This window comes from Paroedura picta, chromosome 12 (assembly GCF_049243985.1).
Source record: "Paroedura picta isolate Pp20150507F chromosome 12, Ppicta_v3.0, whole genome shotgun sequence".
Taxonomy (NCBI): domain Eukaryota; kingdom Metazoa; phylum Chordata; class Lepidosauria; order Squamata; family Gekkonidae; genus Paroedura; species Paroedura picta.
The window spans coordinates 8861054-8881921 of NC_135380.1; the positions used below are offsets into that span (position 1 = coordinate 8861054).

Consider the following 20868-nt stretch of genomic DNA (forward strand, 5'->3'; position numbering starts at 1 on the left):
GTGAGGACACTAAATCCCCTTAGGCCACAAACTGTACATTAATTTAAGGCCTGCTTTGTACCCCATAGAAGAAGAGGAGGCTTACATTCGCCTTCCCTTTCCTTGCCCCACAATAGACTCCCTGTGAGGGAGGTAAGGCTGAAAGAGAAAAAGAAGAAGAGTTGGTTTTTATATGCTGCTTTTCTCTACCCGAAGGAGTCTCAAAGCGGCTTACAATCGCCTTCCCTTTCCTCTCCCCACAACAGACACCCTGGGAGGTGGGTGAGGCTGAGAGAGCCCTGAGATTCCTGCTCAGTCAGAACAGCTTTATCAGTGCCATGGCGAGCCCAAGGTCACCCAGCTGGCTGCATGTGGGGGAATGGAGAATCGAACCTGGCTGTTCAGATTAGAAGTCCACACTCCTAACCACTACACCAAACTGGCTCCTGACTGGTGCCTGTTACATCTCTGCATGAATTCTTACTTTGGCCTTCCAATCAACTTCTGCTCCAGGCATAGCGGTGATTGGATTATTTGAACACACAAAACTACTTTTCACTGAATCAGACTCTTGGTCCATCTAAGTCAGGATTGTGTCTAGGCTGACTGACAGCAGCTCTCCAGGGTCCCAAGCGGAGGTCTTTTGTACCACTTACCACCAGCTCCCTTTGGCAGGAGATGCTGGGGATTGAACCTGGGACTTTCTTCATACCAAGCAGATGTTTTACCCCTGAGTCATGGCCTCTCCTGGCCCCTAGTACAGGGGTAGTCAACCTGTGGTCCTCCAGATGTTCATGGGCTACAATTCCCATGAGCCCCTGCCAGCAAATGCTGGCAGGGACTCATGGGAATTGTAGTCCATGAACATCTGGAGGACCACAGGTTGACTACCCCTGCCCTAGTAGGTCACTCCCATAGCCATGTTGCAAAATGACCTACCTGTGAAGAGTGCTGCCTGTTGTATCCCGGAATGAGTCAGTGTTCTAGGCTGGCCTGCATGCAGCAAGAATGCACAGCTGCAGGGTGATGCAGAAGCGTAAGGCAAGGACATTTCTGCAGAGATTCTTACAAGGTGATTGTTTTTTTTAGCTGTAAGGGTAATATATGCCTTATCCTGAAAAACATGCCTCAGTCACAAGATGTTTGTAATAATCTTCCGGTGCAAGATTATGTAGCAATCCCATAATTGCTTCCTACATAAGGCTAGGTCACACATGGCAATTACATTCCTCAATCAGTGATTGTTTCTCTAGGAGAATCTAGCACCGGAGGGGAATTTTGAGAGGAGGTGGAGATGGGTGCCCCAAAATGGCTACAACAGGTGGCCAAACAAGTGAAACAGCTCCTTCCTCATAGCTCCTGGGAAGAAGGAGAGCCCCCCTTCCCCCCCCCCTCCACACACATTGGGAAGAAGTTCTGTCACTTGAGTGAGGGCAGCTGATAACAAACCCACATTATGGTGATTGTGAACTCAGCCAGATGGTGCGTGGGTGGGCAGAAGGGAGGGGCTGTGTCAGTGCTTGGCTCTTGTGGCCCTTTCTTGCCTGCCCAGGGAAATGCCGAATGCCACTTCGGGATCGGGAGGCAAATTTCTTCCAGGACAGACTGGCCAGGGATTCTGGGGTGGGTTTTTTTGGGAGGGAGCATCATTTGGGGATAAAATTGGGGTCACTGTGGGTGGGCAGGTGGTGGTAGCCCTGGAGGTCCCTTCCAATTCTATGCTTCTGCAATGGCCTCACCCACTTACTGAAAAGCTCAGCAAGCAATAGAAATACCAACAGGCAACATGACTCCATCGGAGAATTCTGAGTTGCACCATTTGCAATGTGCTGGTTTGGAGCCTCAAAAGACCCCCACTTCCTAAACATCGGATATCCGCGCACCAAAGAGCTGCTCAGATGGCCAGATCCTTTCTGTGGCTCAGGAGCTGACATATGCACTGCATAAAGCTGGCTCAAGGTTCAACCTGTGGCTGCAGGGAGCATCTTTTGGGGACAGACTTTTCTCCGCATGAGATCTGGGAGAGCAACCGCCAGCCAGAGTCGAAAGCGGTGAGTTAACCAATGGGCTGATCCAGGCTAAGGCAGCTCCACACATTCAAGCAGCCCCTCCCCCCCCCAAAAGTCACCTGACCTTTTGCACTGCTGTGGGTTTTATGAAGACACCTAACCTCTCCATGGCCTCAGTATAAATAGGCAGACTTCTAAACTGGGCTCTGGCCACTGTTTGCAGCCTGCAGGATGCCTAATTCAGCTGCACATACCATCTGCAGGCCTGCCTATAACCATCACGTGCGTGCATACACACCAAGGACGGCCGGGTTCAAGCAGCGGGTGCAAATTCAAGTCTATTTATTCCTCCCAGGGTTAGAAAACAAATTTGAGTGGGCGGAAAAACCTAGCCAAGTTCTATTGCCCTAGCAAGGCGAAGGGAAGCCTGGCAGGGAGGCAGGAAGAAGCAGGAGGGACTGGGTTTTGTATACCCCTTTACACTACCTGTAGGAGTCACAAAGTGGCTTACAAGCACCTTTCCCTTCCTCTCCCCACAGGTGGGGCTGAGAGAGCTCTAAGAGAACTGCTCTGTGAGAGAATTGTGCCTGGCCCTAGGCCACCTGGAGGGTGGGGTTTGGAGAGCAGAGGGACTTCAGTGGGGTGAGATGCTGTAGAGGTCACCTTCCAAAGCCGTCATTTTCTCCAGAGGAACTGATTTCTGTTGCCTGGGGACCAGTTCTTATCCCAGAGATCTTCAGCCTCCACCTGGAGGTTGGCAACCTTGCTCTTGTCTGCGTGGTGAGATGTTCCTCAGGCAGCCCTTGCCTGGGTGGGTTCTCTCCAGAGGAGGGAGCATTGGGAGCATATGGTGTTTTGGCAGTACTTGCTCCATAGGGAGAGCTATGAAGGTACTCCTGCAAAACAGCAGATGCTGACTTGCACAGTACAGAGTACACAGACCGAGTCTGGGGTCTCCACTCTGCCTAGCAGCCATGTATGAGTTGCAGTTCCCATAAGGGTGCCCAGTTTGGACCAGGAGCATGGTGAACATGGAAAAGAGGAATCACAGCTCACGACATTGCCCTGCACTGAGGTCCCCATCTTTCCTAGGCTCCAACCCCAAATCTCCAGGAGTTTCCCAGGCTGGATCTGGCAGTCCCCCCACTGGTGTCCAGAGGAGACCTGGCAACCCTGTGTTTACCCAGCCAATAGCCAAGGGAGGAGGGAAGATTGAAGGCCCTTCTTTCTTTGCATCATGGTCCCAATCCAAACAGGGCTCTTTCTTTACAGGAACAGCTGCAGCTGAAGCCTGCTAAAAGGGTAGGAATCCCCGACCCAACCCTGCAGCCACCATTTCACCGTCAGGGAAGATGTTAAGGGCAGAGATATTCAGCTCATAGCTCCAAAAGTGGGGTGGGTGGGTGGGAGAGATTGTGTAACCCAAACTGAGTTGGGTGGGAGGAGGGGCAGGGAGAGTGAGGGAGTGGTTCGTCCCCCTAGGTAGGCGTAACTTCAGACTTGTCTCCTGTCCCGAAATTATAATGGGCCCCCGACTGTTTCTTATTGCACCGGTTGCCGGAGAAACGGTGAGAAAAGTAAAGAGATCGGGGATGCCAAAGCAATCATCTGCCTGACCTCTCGCCCCGCCCCGCCCCTCCAACCCAGCAAGGTCAAAAGTGGAGAGCCGGCAACATTTCAAAGTGCTGAGAGCAGAGCCAGGGAAGGAGAACGGAAGCCGGGCTGGCCAAGGAACAGAGGCCTCCATCTCAGCACAAGGGACATCCCAGGACGAAACAGCAGCAAACCGGAGCACACCTGTGCGATACCTGCATTTCCAGACAGTCATTTTTGTCACTAGCATTTCAAGGCACGCTTGCAGAACCAAAAGACCACATGGTGTAAGGAGGCACTGAGGAGCATAGCGGTGATTTAGGGGTGACTCCCAATTGCTGTCCTGCTTTTTAACCCCCAAAATTTGTCCCTCCTGAGAAATCATGAGACTTTATTTGCTATCGAGTCACAACTGACTTATAGCGACCCCTGGTGGGAGATTTAAGGCAAGGGACGTTCTGAGGTGGTTTGCCGTTCCCTGCCTCTGGGTGGCAGCCCTTGCTTGCCTGGGTGGCTTCCCATCCAGTTAGTGACCAAGGCTGTCTGAATTCAGCTTCCAAGTTCTGACAAGAAGGGGCTATGCCACGGGTAGTCAAACTGCGGCCCTCCAGATGTCCATGGATTACAATTCCCATGAGCCCCTGCCAGTGGCAGGGGCTCATGGGAATTGTAGTCCATGGACATCTGGAGGGCCGCAGTTTGACTACCCCTGAGCTATGCTATGAAATACATGCATTTTTTAAAAATTACTCTCTGCATGTGCATGCACACTGTCCCTTTTATCCTCACTACAGCCGGCTGGTTGCACTGAGAGACACCGTCCCAAGGTCATCCAGCTGAGCCAAGCTATGAACCTGATGCCGATCTTCCTGATGCCGAGCCAATACTCTGACCACTGCACCGCAGATGCTGGCCCTCTTTTCCCGGTCAGCTTGCCCAGAAGAATGGTTATTTCTCCCTCTCTCCTACACCCCCACAAGCAATTGAACTGAAGTGTGCACTTGATTGACTCCGTTGCTCTCCCCGCTGCCAGCCATCAAAAATAAGCCCCCGTCTCCCTTTATTTTTTATTTTGAACCAACTCTCCGTTTGGAGTAATTTACTCCAAACAACAGTTTTCTTCTGCGGGTTGCAAAATTTCATAATTCATCGCAAAGAATTCCAGAACTCTTGGTCAGAGCCATGTTTTTCTGGCTCGGAGGGGCCCGTCCGCGGGCCGTCTCCGTCTCGACCCCGCAGCAACCTCAAACAGAAAGCAAGAGATGGCAGCAGGCACTCACACTAAGGCCCCCGGGGAAATGACACACGATGAATCAAACGGGGGAAAGAACCCCACATGTGTTCAAACATTTGGAAGTAATTTCCCCAGCTCTGGGAGGCGGAGATGGATACCGGCTGAGAGAGGCCGGCGTTCGAATCCCTGGAACTAGAGGGTTGTCCTTTCCGGGCGAAACTGAGAAATAAGTTCCCTGGAAACATTTCCAATCCTTTCAGCAAAATGCGGTACGTCCGTCCAACCAAGTTGATTGTTGCCTGCAAAAGCCATGGCAACAATAGAAGAAGGGAAGGTTTTTATACCCTGTTTTCCGTCACCTTAAGGAGGAAGAAGAAGAGGAGGGGAGGGGGAGGAGCTTTGCCATCATGTGACTTCCCTACCTGTGACGATGGTTGACTGTGGAGAGGGGCGGTTGGGTTGATGTTATTGGGTAGGGGGGGGTTGGATTGGTTTTACTGGGGATTTTATAGTGTTTTATGTGACCCGCCATGAGTCCATGGAGAGTGGCAAGATATGAATTGAAACAACAACAACAACAACAACAATAATACCCCGCTTTTTACTGCTCGAAGGCATCTCAAAGTGGCTTACAATTTCCCTACCTTCCTCTCCCCACAACAGACACCTGGACTGTTTCTGCACCAGAGACTCCACACCGGGCTGCAGGCTAGAACTTGAGCTGCGTCAGATTGCCTCACCTCTTCCGCATGGGGGACCATTTACCCAGTGTGCCTCGTCCGCCATGGATTTATGCTCCTGCACGGGAGCTGGTGTAGCAAAGCTCCCAGTGCGGAAATGGTTCCTGTGTAGTGGATGAGGCTGAGAGAGCTCTGACAGCTCTGTGAGAACAGCACCATCAGGGCTGTGACAAGCCCAAGGTCACTCAGCTGGATGCATGTGGAGGAGCAGGGAATCAAACCCAGCTTGCCAGTTTAGAAGCCGCTGCTCTTAACCACTACACCACCGTGTACACCAAGCAGTGTACAATCAGATTTCTCTTCCTATGGATGACAGGTCTCCCTTGGCACCTGCATGGGATGGGGATAGGGGTGCCCAATCCAGGTTGGAAAATGCCCAGAGATCTGGGGATGGAGCCTATTGGAGCAAGGGACCTCAGTGGTGGTATAATGCCATAGAGTCCACCCTCCAAAGCATCTATGTTCCCCTCGGGGGCAACAACCAAAATGCAAAATCTCTCAGGGTCAAGAAATAGGAGCTGGATTGGGGGACTTGGGCCCATTCCGCACTTTCAGTGTGCTTCTGCAGCTTCTAAAGTGAATTGAAAGTGCATTATCTAACATACGCAGAATGGGCCTTGGTTCTGGGTGTGTCTTGCAGTTCTTGTTTTTGCTGGAAAAAAAACTCTATGGTTAAACTAGAATGCCAGAGCATCACTGGCAATGTGCTGACATAACTTCCTGTCATGGCAGAAGTGACACCAGTGCATTGGGATGCTGATTATCACCTCTTCCACCCACCCGTTTCCCTCTGGCTACCCGGCTAAGTGGTGACAGGAAGAGCCTGCTGAGAATTTGGGAAACCTAGATCCTGAATGGAGAAGATTGTGTGCTACTAAGTGAAAAATCTGTCCAGATCCAGCCCCATAGAATGCAGCACAATACCCCTGATGGAGCTATTAAAGCCGTATTCTTAGGGATCAGAAATTTCGGGCAACAACTTTTCTTACCAGCAGTATGCAACATTTCTCCACCAAATGCCCTGCAACCTGCCTTGGAAGTTTGAGTCTCACCAACCTGTTTGGGCTTGGAAAGAAGAAATTGTGTGTAGCATAACAAACATCTAGCTGTAGATATTTCCTGGCAAAATCTCTGGGCAAGTTCCAGATGCCCTTTATAGCTTATCCAAGGGAGACATCTAGTGGAGAGCTTCACAGGGCATCAGCCAAGACAGGTATTAACTGGATGAGCAAAATTTAGGGGGGGGGTGCCAATGAGTGGGTTTTAAACAAATAAATAAATAAATTCCTGTTTTACATACAAATAGCTCACCCTTTAACTCTAGAATTGAGGACATGGCCTTGTTCGAAGCAAGGGAAGAAGGAAGTTCAGGGCTACAAAGGTAGGCTTGGACCTCAACCAACAGAGTATAGTGGTTAAACCAGATTAGAAGGTGCTGAACCACTAGACCATGCTGGCTCTCAAATCCTGGGCATAGTATAGGGCCATTTGTCTGGTACCATTATGGCCTGATACTTCCCAATGATCCTTATGGCAGAGCAGGGATCTGAAACAGGGTTTTCAGCCTTCAGGTGAGACCTGTAGATCCCTTGGAATTAAAGCTCATCTTCAGGCTACTTCCCTTGGAGAAAATGGCTGCCTTGGAAGGTGGAGCCTATGACAGTGCTGAGGCTCCTCCCACCTCCACACTCTGCCTTCCCCAGCCTCCATATGCAAATCCCCAGAAATTTCTTGGAGGGCGACAGCTTTCTAAGTGACATCAGGGCACGCTGCACAAAAAGGGGAATGTTTTTGGGGGAGGGGGGGGACAAATGGATATGCGTTTGAGGGGGGGTCATTCAGATTAGGAGACACTATATTTCCAGAAACTGAGCTGAAAAACAAAGAGGAAATTGGGCATAAAACAGGATTGGGCAAAGAAAGAGCTTTAAGAGATCCTTTACCCCCATCCCCTTTTCTTGGGTTATTCAGAGAGACAGAGACAGACAGAAAGAGAGACGGAGAGACAGAGACAGAGACAGAGACAGAGACAGAGACAGAGACAGAGACAGAGACAGAGACAGAGACAGAGACAGAGACAGAGACAGAGAAGAAGAAATGGATACCCCTACCATACTTGGCAAAGATTTGCAATATTCGCAGCAGCTTCTGATAATACACAGGCCCTGCTTGTTTGACACACAATTCAGCACAGACCCCCACCTGTAATCTCCCGGCTCCCGAGAGCCAGGGCTAATCTTTAGATTTAATGTTTGTCTGTTGCTGGAATCCCACTCTTGGCACAGCGGCCCCTACCCTTCCCCCACCGCAAACGAAAACATGCTCCCATCCACAGGAAGCTCAGAAAAGGGCTGGAAATTCCTCGCTCTTCTAGAAGGCGGCGGGATTTGCGATGCGGCATGATCAGCAACACTCAGACAGGCTTTGCAGCTCTGTTGCGAAAGAAGCTGACCAGAATTCATCTCCTTAAAGAATCCTAGAGTTGGAAGGGTTTGTACAGGCCCTCTAGTCCAACCCGCTGCTCAATGCAAGATCAGCCTCAAGCACTCAGGATAAGGATGTGTCCAGCCATGGCTTGAAGACCACCAGTGAGGGGGAGCTCCCCACCTCCTTAGGCAGCTGAGTCCACTGCTGAACTGCTCTGACTGTAAAAAAAAATTGATCTAGACCTCGGGTTTCCAGCCCTAGGGGTACTAGTTCCCAGGTGGGATCCAGGGATTCCCCCAGAATCACAGCTCATTTCCAAACTAGAGAGATCAGTTCTCCTGGAGAAAATAGGGAACTCTGTGGCATTGTGCCCCATAGAAATCCTTGTCCTCCCCAGGCTCCAGCCTCAAATTTCCAGGACTTTCCCAACCTTTGTTTAGCAACCCTTCCCACCACTCCCCCTCCAGAGGCTGGGGGGGGGGTGTTGGCAACCCTATTCTGCCCCAAGCCCTCCTTGTTATCTCCTTGCTTCTCAAAAGACCCCTGAGTTCTGCTATAGGGCTTCCTGCACATGTTGTCCCTCACCCTACCCTGAGATGTGGCCTCATTTATCTGTTTTACTTCCTTAAGCTGCAGTGGGATGGACAGATACTTCTCATGGGGGTTTTAGGCGAATCCTTCTGATTCTATGACTTTGGGTTGGGTCTTGGAGATCTACCACTTTTACGACTGATCTCCAGAGAGACAGATGGAGAATGAATGTCGTATGGATGCAGGAAGGGACAAAGCCGCCCTGTGGAAGCAGCTAAGGTGAGCCTGGCGGCTTTCCCCAATTCAGCCTTGGCTCAACTCCTCAGCCATTTCTTTCTTCAGTAAACACACAGCCTAATGTACGACATTGTCCATGGGGTCGCGATGAGTCGGACACGACTTCGCACCTAACAACAACAACAACAACAATGTACAACAAGTAGAAATCTGCGAAGATGAACCACCTTCTTTGTCTATCCGGTTTTCTGTTGGTGGTGCAATGGACCCAAACGTCGAACAATACCGAAAGCAAACAAGGAATGTTCTGCCACGCTAACTGTGCTGCCTAAATAGCCCAGAATGGCTCGATCATGTCAGAGCTCAGAAGCTAAGCAGGGTTGGCCCTGATTAGTCTTTGGATGGGAGACCACCAAGGTAGACAGAGGAAGGCCGTGGCAAACTACCTCTGCCAACCATTTGAAGGCAAGAGGTTGGCAGAGGTAGTTTGCCACGGGGGTTGCCGTAAGTTGGTTGTGACTTCACGGTGCCCTTTAGCCTTGAACAATCATTGTGCATCAGTCAAAGTCACGCCATGTTTACGAAGCCTGCCTTTCTTCCCAGGCAATCGGCCAAGCCCTGCATGTTTCACCATCGCAAGACCCATATGTCAGTGGTGCTACCTCCCATGTGCATCATAAGATAAGAATAGCACCCTACTTAGCATGACGGGAGTAGAAGGGAAACCATTTTCGCAAAGAGGCACACGAATTCCCTCTCTGTGCCAAAAAGGCTTTTAACAATTCTCCCACCTCAAAGGAATGTGGAATAGATGGAACCTGATGTGTTAGACATGGACTTAGGTGACAGATTGATCTTGTCCTTCTCTTCTCCTTGGTCGTGAAAAATTCCTCAGTCAAATGCGACTGAGCTAGGACACGGTTGCCATGGATGCGAGGCCTGCTCCCTGCTGACCTCCACTTGAGAGGAAATAAGGTTTTCTTCCTTCCCAGATTTGAGAATTGCAGCCAATTCACCCCACAAAAATAAAGCAGAAAACACTGGGAATGGAATCACAGAATGATAAAGTTGGAAGAGGTCATACAGGCCAGCTAGTCCAACCCCCTGCTCAATGCAGGATCAGCCTCAAGCATCCAGGATAAGGATCTGTCCAGCCGCTGCTTGAAGACGGCCAGTGAGGGGGAGCTCACTACCCCCTTAGGGAGCCATTTCCACTGCTGAACCAACTCTGACTGTGAATTTCCTCCCCTGGTATCTAGCCAGTACCATCCTACATGTAGGACCCATGATTGCAGGTCCTATTCTCTGCCCTCCAAGTGACAGCCTTTCAAATCCTTCAAGAGAGCCATCATGTCCCCTCTTGACCTGTTCTTCTCCAGGCTGAACATTCCCAAGTCCCTCAGCCTTTCCCCAGGCTGGGTCATCCTTGTCACTCTGCACCTTCTTAATTTTGTCCACGTTCTTTTTGAATGAGGCCTCCAGAATGGCATACGGTGCTCCGGGTGCAGTCAAACCTCCTGCTTTCCACATAAGAACAGGGAAATAAAAGCAACGCATGACTGTGACAGTATAATATCCAGCAAAATGTGGATCCTACTTTGATAACGCTTGTTTGCGAAGGGAGCCAGTAGCTAGATTTGGTCTACATAACTTTAATGGCAAAACCTTGGGAGTTTTTTCGTGAATTTTTTTGAAAGCATCTTCCTACTGCTATTTAGACTCAGCTGAGGTCTGTAAGAAGCACCACTTGGACAGAAGAAGTGATAGGTTTTCCATTTGCCTTTAATTTACTTCTCAGCTTTCACGTCTATCTCTCTCAAGGATCTCAAGGTAGTAACTGGAAGCAGTAATAGGCAAGTTTTACACAGTTCGTTGCCCATAGCTTTCACGGTTAGGAAAAACAGTTCTAATTTAAGACCTGAAATAAGAAAAGTACCAATTCATCAAAGCAGACTTTCTCTCCAACCAAGTGACCTTCAGCTCATGGCAGCAGGTAAATTCCTGAAGGAGGACATGTCCAACACAGAGATTTTGCAAGGTTGGAAGTAGACCTGGTCTTGCCAGTCTCCAGGGTGTGCCTACAGCTCTCCCCAAATTACAATTGATCTCCATACTAGAGAGATTAGCTCCTAGGGGGGGAATGGCAGCTTCAGGAGGCAGCCTCTATGGCAGGGGTGGCCAAAACTGTGGCTCTCCAGATGTCCTGGCAGGGGCTTATGGTAATTGTAGTCCATGGACATTTGGAGAGCCACAGTTTGGCAGTCCCTGCTCTATGGCACTACACCCTGATGAAGTCCCTCCCCACAATACACCCTGCCCTTCCTAAGAGATGCCCATCCCCAAGTGCATCCTGGGGCTGCCCTGGAATTACTCCATGCCAGCTCAGTGTAATCGTTAAGAGCAATGGCCTTTAATCTGGGGTGTCGGGTTTGATTTCCCACTCATTCACAAGTAGCCAGCTGGGTGACCTTGGGCTAGTCACTGTTCTCTTCTCACAGAGCAGTTCTGTCAGAGCTCTCTCCACCCCACCTACCTCACAGGGCATCTGTTTGTGGGAGAGGAAGGCGATTGTAAGCTGCTTCGAGACTCCTTCGGCTACTGAAAAGTGAGGTATGCAAATCAATTCTTCTGTAGCTCATCTACAGGTGAGAGAGATCAATTCGGAAGGCTAGCAGTCTGCACTGCACTTGATCTCCAGGTGACAGGGATCAGTTCACCAGGAGAAATGTCCACCTGGGAATGACATTTCACGCCATTGAATTTCTCTCCCCCTTCCTGCCCTTCTTAGGCTCCACCCCCAAAGTGCCAGGTATTCCCCAACCCAGATAGTTCCCAGCCCAGCCTTACAGCCTGACCTAGAAGGCAGTTCTTCTGGGCTCACCAGCAGACACAATTCTATGCTTCAGTCCACCTCCCACCACCCTTTGGACTGGACCTCTGAGCAGGTCTTGACGGCATCCGTAATCCTCGCCCACAGTGTCAGGCCCACCGTTACTCCGAGCCAATTAAAAGGGGCCAGATTGTAATTGGATTTGTCTACATTTAATTGCTGCGGTGTCAGATCAGTGACTTAACTTTATCTAGGATTAGTACGGCTCCCCAGTGTCACTCATAAGGCCTGCTATTTACTGCAGGGGGACTGAGAAGAAAGTGCCAAAGCAGGGGAAAAGCTCCAAAATGTGCATGTGGGGAGGGGGGGGGAGAGAAAGCCCCGTTTTCTTGGGTTTGTTCCAAGCAGCTTAAAGAGGGCTATAGTAGGCCCAGAAAGAAATAGGTGCTCTTTTTGTAATGCCAACAGCTAAAGCAGAAGACCATTTTTAAAAATGCTACAGCCCATCTGCTGTCATTTCATACCCACCTGTGGGCTTACTATCATTTTTGAATCTGTCCCAGTTAATTTTCACCATTCTCATTTGGCCTTTAATGTGTCCTTTGGGGATGTGTTTTTTTAAAAAATCCCAGTGGCTTTCAACTCCCTCTGAATCTTGGAAACTCAAACCTCGGCTTATGAACTGTGTATTTCCTTTGTAAGCATGAATGCACCTTGACACCTGGGTGCTAAAGCCACCTGGGTGCTAAAGCTTCACCTGCACACTGTGAGTTTTGCACTCTTCGTTGCCCATAGCTTTCATGGTTAGTGATGACACTGACTGGAAAAACAATTAAGGTTTAAGAGCTGAGATTAAAATATACCAATTAATCAAAGCATACTTTCTCTCCAACCAAGTAAACTTCAGCTTTGCTAAGACTAAACTCCCAGTGTCCGTTGCTCTGCCCTACACTACACTCTGTGGGTCTAAATAGATTGGAGATCCCTGGCCCACGTGAAACTCACCTGGCCTTGGTGGAATGAGCTCCCGGAAGAGCTGAAGGCCCTGACGGAACTGACCCCATTCCACAGGGCCTTTAAGATGGAGCTCTTCCACCAGGTGCTGGGCTGAGGAATAATCTATAGACCCTCCTCTGATGTTCCAGCTTAAGACATCTGCCTAGAACATATGACAGGAGGTAGGATTAGAGTGGGTTGGAAGAGGTGGGGTTATTTTCAATGGCATTGTTCTTTGCTTCTTATTATTGGAATCGTTATGAGCTGCTGCAAATTGGCTGGCCAGGAGTTCAACAAATAAACAACATAAAATCTATCGGCTGGAGATCCGCCGTAATTCTGGGGTATCCCCAGGTCCCACCTGGAGACTGGCATCCCTACCATACAGGATCGACGTTATTTCTCCCTTCTCCTTATTTCACAACCGACTCCTGTCCCTCCCTCCTGAAATGAAGCCCCTTGTTTATGCCGGAATTCTCCTCATAAACAGCTCCCAACCCACCCTTGGCCTCCAGCAGTGGCGTGACATAGCCCAGGCCCAAAGATTTCTGTGACAGACTCGGAGTGACTCCCATAATCCACGGCTGGGAGGCTTAACGGGGGCTTAGGCGGCTCAGGGGCTCAAGCAGACAGGTGGTGTCAGCAAACGGGTGGTGGGCAGAACTGCCGAGCCCAGATTTGAAAGTGAGACCACTCGCGGCCGGGCACCACGACCGAAAACATTCCAGCTCCTTCCAAACTGCAGAACTTTCCAGATGAAGCCATGACCTGTTAGTTCAAGAGGGGGCAGTTTCCTTTGACAATCATTTATTATTATTATTATTTATTTTATTTTTTTTGGCTGTAAAGCCAAAAGCCATCCTATGGGTTTTTATTTTATTTTTCTTATTTTTTTAATACCGCTCCTCCCCGCAAACGGGCTTGGGACAGTTTACAACAATAAGCAAAGACAAAAGCATTATTAAACATAGTTTAAAAACCCCGTCTCCTCCCCCTGCCCTCTTTAATCTCATCCTCCAGCTAACCATATTGGATAGAAGTATAGAATCATAGAACTGGATGGGGCCATAGAGGCCATCGAGTCCAACCCCCGGCTCAATGCAGGATCAGCACGGATGTGCAGGGGGAGCCGAGGAGAGGAGCTATGCCCGTATGATTTCAGGCCATCGTGGCCTCAACCATAAGCCTGGCGGAAGAGCACCACCTTACAGGACCTCTAGAACGGACACTTCTACCAGAGCCCAGCTCTGAACTGGCAGCTCGTTCCACCAAGCCGGAGCCATTTAAGGGTTTTCAGGACAAGAGAAAAACGGGGGTTGTTTTCCATACTTACCTATGTGTAGCTACTCGTGACTTCCTCAGTGGTCTCCCACCTAAGTACTAACCAGGGCTGACCTTGCTTAGTTTCTGAGACCTAACAAGACTGGGTCAGCCTGGCCTATGCAGGTCAAAGCAATAATTTCTTACCGGAAGCAAATCAGCTTCCTGTGTCCGTGGAAATTTGGAGAACCAGAGCTCGGGAGCAGAGACTGAGATCCAAAACCCTTGTTAAGAGATTCGCCAGCTGTTGGTCCACAGCCAATCAGTAAATGGACTTAAGGACCAATCATGGGCCTTCATTAAGGACCAAACACGTTTCTTGGCAGGAGTCGCGGATGTGTAAATAAATCGCTCCAGTTCTGGTTGTTTTTGTTGTTCTGTATTTCTGGCTCCAGTAAAGCTGTTTGTTGTTGGAGCGGAGAGTTGGGTCTTACTGACCCTGCGGATTTAATACACTGGCCTTTCAGAGCAGTACAAAGAGGAACTCAGAACTCAGAGCCAGCTTGGTGTAGTGGTTAGGAGTGTGGACATCTAATCTGGAGAGCCGGGTTTGATTCTCTGCTCCTCCACATGCAGCCAGCTGGGTAACCTTGGGCTTGCCACAGCACTGAGAAAGTTGTTCTCACTGAGCAGTAATATCAGGGGATAGAAGAACCAACTCTTCTTCAGTAATATCAGGGCTCTCTCACAGGGTGTCTGTTGTGGGGAGAGGAAAGGGAAGATGATTGATAGCCACTTTGAGATTCCTTCGGGTAGAGAAAAGCAGCATATAAGAACCAATTCTTATTCAGTAATATAAGGGCTCAGCCTCCCCTCCCTCACAGGGTGTCTGTTGTGAGGAGAGGAAAGGGAAGGCAATTGGAAGCCACTTTGAGACTCATTCGCGTAGAGAAAAGCGGCATCTAAGAACCAACTCTTCTTCTTCTTCCTCTTCTAAACGAGGGGCGAAGAAACATGGCAGAGGACATCCAGCAGCACTTACTCACAAGTAGGCCTGTTTGGAGGCAAGGCTCTGCATTTATTTTAAAGCCAGCTTTAACAGAAAGACTTGGTACTGTGTCTGCTACGCCCAAAAGGACAGTCCTGTTTTTCTTTTTAACTGCACAATAAAAATACACACCCTCTGCACAGACCCATGCACTGTACATCCCAAAATAAACAATATCTCAAGTGAGCTGAACTGAGCTCAGCGATTATATACACAGAAAGAGTGTGTGAGAGCTTAATAAATTACATTTATCTGGAGCCGAGCTTTCGGAGAACCTCCCCACTATTTACATCCAGAAAAAAAGAATTTTGTCCTACGAACGTGGGTGGTGCGTGGAAGCTGCACATGTAGATTTAATACTGAAACAAATCAAAAGTGCTGAGCGTGAGAAATGCTCAAGTCCTTTCACATGAGCCTTGTTGCCAAAAAAAGAAAAGAAAAAGAAATGGGAGTGTGGAAGAAGGCGATATACATCTTCTGGAACATGAATTCACATGCCCCTCACCGAAGACCCCTGCAGTTCTGGTGTTTGGTAGGGAAATCTGTTCATTTGGTGGCATTTTCAGAGAATCATGTTACAATTGCATAACTTGTATTATTATCCCTGGGGGTCCAGCTGACTGGAGATCCCCAGCCTGAAACACGGCCAGTTGTCACCAACAAGGGCTAGGGCATTTTCAGTCTTGGCCCCGGCCCCCTGGGGAGCCGTTCTGACACAACTTCAGGCCCTGCAATCTATTCCCCAGTTCTGCAGGGCCTGCTAAACTATCCTCTTCTGTAAGGCATTCAAGGAAGGAGGGGCCTTGGGCTGGGGCACTTTTATTTCCTCCTGGCTCTCCCAGCCTCTCCATTAATGATTCTAGATGCTTCACCTCCTTTAGACGGTCCCTATACTGGGTAGGTTGGGTGGGAAAGGGTTTCAATGGTTTTTTTTCCCAAAAAAAAATATATTGTACTTCTGTTTTAACTATGTTTTTAAAATTCTTTATAAGCTACCCTGAGCCCACCTTTAAGAGGGAGGAGCAGGGTAAAAATCTGATGTGTAAATCAATACATAAAATACGGCAACTTAGAGGGCTGCTACTAAACAGTGCAAAACACCAAAACCAAAAAAAGGAACACAGAACAGCCTTAACCGGTAGGAACTCAAAAGTTGAGCTGTACAATAAAATAATGTAAAACTTGTTGGTTATTTATTATAGTGCACAATTAAAAACAGAATAAAAACTTCATAAAAACTATACAGAACTAACAGCACATAAGACCAAACGCGTTTCGACCCTACTGGGTCTTCCTTAGTAGTCAGAACTGTGATAATAAACTCTATATAAAATATCTATATTGCAAGGCAAAATGTTTTCCTGTAGGTTATTTGTTAATGTCCAAAGGTTTAAAATTTTGTATAGGCCTTGTAAGCTATTTTGAATGAAGAATAATGTAGGATAAAGGGGATTGGGGGGGGGGGACGGAGATCAGAAAAAGTCACCTCAGGGGTTCAGGTTTATCAAAAGCCCGACTGAGTGGATGTAGCAAGCACAGAAGTACTCTGGAAAATAACACCGCTCTAGCTGTGCAGAGTGCTATAGCACCATCTTTTGGGGAAATAGCAGAATACGCTCTTGTTTTCTTAATAACCATTTACACACATTTTTAGAGATCTGTGTGCATGGATCAGAGCAAGGACTGACAGCCATACAAAGTTTATGCGCACATTTAAGACTTGAGATAGCATTGCCAACCTCCAGGTGCATCCTAAAGGTAAAGGTATCCCCTGTGCAAGCACCGAGTCATGTCTGACCCTTGGGGTGACGCCCTCCAGCGTTTTCATGGCAGACTCAATACGGGGTGGTTTGCCAGTGCCTTCCCCAGTCATTACCGTTTACCCTCCAGCAAGCTGGGTACACATTTTACCGACCTTGGGAGGATGGAAGGCTGAGTCAACCTTGAGCCGGCTGCTGGGATTGAACTCCCAGTCTCATGGGCAGACAGCTTCAGACAGCATTTCTGCTGCTTTACCAGTCTGCGCCACAAGAGGCTCTAGATGCATCCTAGAGATCTCCAGATGAGTATGGCTAGCCCAAGGTCACCCAGCTCACTGCATGAAGAATTTCCTTCAAAAGAAATCACATCAGTTTTCCATGAAATGTTTTGATCAAACACCACAAACACTTGGTACAAAAATCCAAGTTTAATACAGATTTTTTAATATAAAAACCACAAATCTCCAGGTGTCGCCATTTCAGTCAAACTCTCAACAAAAAAGGAAAATCACAGTGGATAATTTTCATTCATTCGAACATATTTACAAGGCTGTTTCTTAAAAAAAAGATCATTATATACATACACACAGAAACACCAGGAAGCGAAATAGAGACAGCTAATCCAAAACAATTCAAGATTTCTTCCTAAAAACATAGAACAGGTAAATTATCTGGGGACTGGAGAACGAAAGAAATCCCTCCTCTATTCACCCTTACGAAAGCTTATCCAAAGAGATGGGCATACTGAAGCGCTCCTTAAAACTATTTATGAAACACGCTCTTGAAACAGGTAAGTAGATCTGCCTCTGCTCTCAAACCCACAATTCCAATCCAACTACAGCGGCAGAGATCTGTGTGAGAATCTTTCGCTCCCGCCATTAGAAATCATCCCAAAACAGAGACAACGCTATCCTTAGACAAATTGAAAAGCAACTGAAGTAGCCTAGATAAGGCTACTTTTCTGCTTCCCCACCCGCCCCCAATCACCTACATTTTAGCGTTCTCTTAGCCAAGTATTCTCATCAATATTTCTTTGTTCCATGAAACGCTTCAGCATTAGGACTCAAGACGGTAAAAAATATATATATAGTTCAGGTTTGCACACGGCAAACCCAGAGAGCGAAGAACCTTGCACACTGGTCCCTAAAGTGAAATGAAAGTTCAGTGCCGTACCACTAAAAGCATCCCTGGTAACCAGAAAGCAGGAAGGCACAGCAGGAGGAGATGCCAAAGACTGGCAGGCATTTAATGAGGCTATATATTAAGGCACATTGTGGCAATGCCAATCTGACCCACAAGGGGGCAGAACATACATTCATCTCCCACATTCACTGTCCACCCCCACCACATGTGGAGAGCTACCTACCTACTCCAACACACAAAGGATCTACTTACATTATCCTTATATAAAAATGGGGAGGGGGCAGGGATTGAAGAAGAGCAGGAATTAAAAGTGCAAACACTGTCCCAGGTCTGCGGCCCTGGGATGCTCACCTAACCCTTCACACGGAGCTAAAGTATGAGATTTACTGGGACAATGGGAGGCCCCCTTGGAGACTACAAATCCCAGCATGCCGTTCTCTTCACAGACGGCAGTACGGTACATTCAAAACTGGAAGGCACAACTGGAAACTTCTTTCAGGCATGTTGTGTTCTCTGGGGAGGTCTTGGGCTTCTGTCTGTAAGCACCGGTTGAATATTCTCCTGGTTTAAGAGACTGACAGGATCGAAAGATTCCAGCCATAGGAATAAAACCCCAGCTTTACAAAGGGCACCTAAGCCCTTTCAACTAAGATCTGTTTCATAACTGGGCACCTACAATATTAGTTCATTTGCACCTCGGGCCTGCAAGGGAACATCTCCAATTATTCTGCGCTGCAGAGGTTTTCAGATCAACTCTCTTGCTTCCACAGGCGACAAAATTGCAGCTAGTTAGGTGTGCATAATTCCCCACACTTTCAACGAGACTTAAATAACAGGCTCACCACGGTTACATCTTTGGTTCTAAACAGGCAAGGATCACAAAGGTATTCCTTGAAGGCTTCCATAGTTGAAAAATCAGCAGATCCGTGGCATGACTTACGCCTGCCCTAGGGGCAGCAAGGATCATGGCTAAAGGCTTTGAAAACTGGGCTGGCACATTCGAAGGAAGATGCCAACTGTGACTCTCCTTGGTCTTCAAGAGCTAGTCGTAAGCGAATCTGGAAGGGAGGAGACCTATATCCGAGTCAAGGTTAGTGTCCAAGACAAGCAAAGTTGAGCAGCGGATGCTAAACGTTTTCCTTAAAAGGGGGGATCTGGTGAAGGAACTTCAGAGGCTAGAGGCAGCATTTCTGGACCCCGTGTTAAAATGGGAGTGAGACATGAGGCAGGAACCAAAAGTCCAGCACCCCGGTTGACGTGTGGTTGATTCGTAGAGTTAAAAAAAAATCAATACACTACAAAAAAAAGACACGTACTAAAATAATGATAACTTAACGCTTCTTGAAAGGCTGCTTTAGCAAAACAAGATGCGCCCATCTATCCATCCTGGGGAAACGGGCAGCCAATTCCTCACCGCCCAGCGGAAGAGAAAGGAGGCACCAATTCTGCATAACAGTTCCACCCCAGAAGGCTGGCAGATTGGGGAAAAGGACACAGAATTGCATTTGACCAGCGAATGAGGGGGAGAAACCACCCAAAACAACAATGTAGGTAACAATCACATTCACAGGGTGGAACTCCCTGGGTGTGGAGAGGGAAGCAAACAGAACAGGTCACCGATGCTGGTTGTACAAGATTAGTCAGAAAACCATGGGGCCATTAACATTCCATCCGGTCTCTGGAAACACAGAGAGAAGCTGGTTTTGAATAGATGAATGCAACATCGGCCATCCCGTTCCTACCGAGCACTGCAGTCCCGCCCCAAAAGCACAATCCCCACCAGGCCCGGCCCTGTATGGGCCACGTAGAGGTAGGATCGCTTCGTGGTGTGCTCGCCACCCCCCCCAGCCCATCCCACTGATTCAAATCCACCGGGAAACAAGTTCACATTCAAAGAAGATTTGCTCAAACAGTCCTTGGAGACCAAAGGTGTGGAAAGCCTTGCAAGGAAGGGGGGGGGGGAGAAGGTCCTCAAATCGGTGACTCGGCCCACCAGATCGATAAACCCAGACTCATTGTTTCTTCTCTCACCCCCAAATAAAGCACGGAGGGTGTGTTCAAGATATGCAGAGTTCTCTTCACATCGCGTGGGACTGTTTACCGCCATGAGCCTGACCATGCCAGATGCGGGGAAATGAGGGGTGTGAGAACGGCCCCATGGCTACGGCCGCCCACTACACCCCCGTCGTCTCTCGGATCCAGTTCCGAAACAGAGGGACCCGGGTGTAGGCTCCGGGCTTGTTCCGTCGGGCGCACCCTTCCCCCCAGCTCACCAAACCGGCAAGGAACATCTTGTTGTTGGCCTCGGTGCTGGTAAGCGGCCCGCCGGAGTCTCCCTGCGGAAAAGAGAGGAGGGGATGAAGAGGGCTACTGCTGGCCAGCGTGGCGTAGTGGTGAACTCCATTATGATCTGGAGAACGAGGTTGGATTCCCCACTGGTCCACATGCAGCCAGCTGGGGGTTAGCCTCGGGTTAATCCCAGTTCTCTGAGGGCAGCTCCTGTAGAGCAGTACGCTCAGAGCTCTACAGCTAGAACAGGAGATGAGAAAGACGAGAAGAAGGACAACTGAGGGCAGGAGCCAGCTTCAACCCTCCACGTAGCAGCTGCTTTCCTTGCACGGGCGCTGCTGGCAGGGAGGGAAAGTTTACATCAAGGCAGGACAGAGCAGCAATGTGTCACAGCATAGAAGGGAAAGTCAAAAGCCGCTAAACCCATCGGGGACAGAAGCTGTCAATCAAGACGGGAAGCCTCGCTCCTACTGCTCATAGCTGAGCCCTTCTGGCCACGCCATCTCTGTGATTCTTACCTGGCAGGCGTCGACTCCTCCCTCCAGGACACCGACGCAGATCATGCGTGAAGTCAACGGACTGGTCAGCAGTGGCCTGCATACAGTCTGGTTGATCACGCGGATTTCCGCCTTCTGCAGAATGACGGCGCCAGGACCTGCCAAAAACCATAGCAGAACGCATGGGATCTGGTGCAGGGGAATCCCTGACTGCCCCATCTTTCAGGGACTAGCGCACTGTTTTTCCCAGAAGATCCACCAGGGCTTGCAACACTTAACTTCCCAGAAATGACAG

At 48.9% G+C, this 20868-nt stretch overlaps 1 protein-coding gene across 1 annotated transcript in view; it reads right to left on the bottom strand.

Annotated features, from left to right (window-relative positions):
* Positions 1-17057: 17057 nt before the first annotated feature.
* ST14 (ST14 transmembrane serine protease matriptase) overlaps positions 17058-20868 on the bottom strand; it is a 37187-nt gene continuing 33376 nt past the window's right edge. The window contains exons 18-19 of the mRNA XM_077305352.1: positions 20595-20731; positions 17058-20123 (exon numbers count right to left, since the gene is read on the bottom strand). Of these exons, the coding sequence (XP_077161467.1) occupies positions 19962-20123; positions 20595-20731 (299 nt within the window). The 3' untranslated portion in view covers positions 17058-19961. The remainder of the gene's footprint in view (positions 20124-20594; positions 20732-20868) is intronic.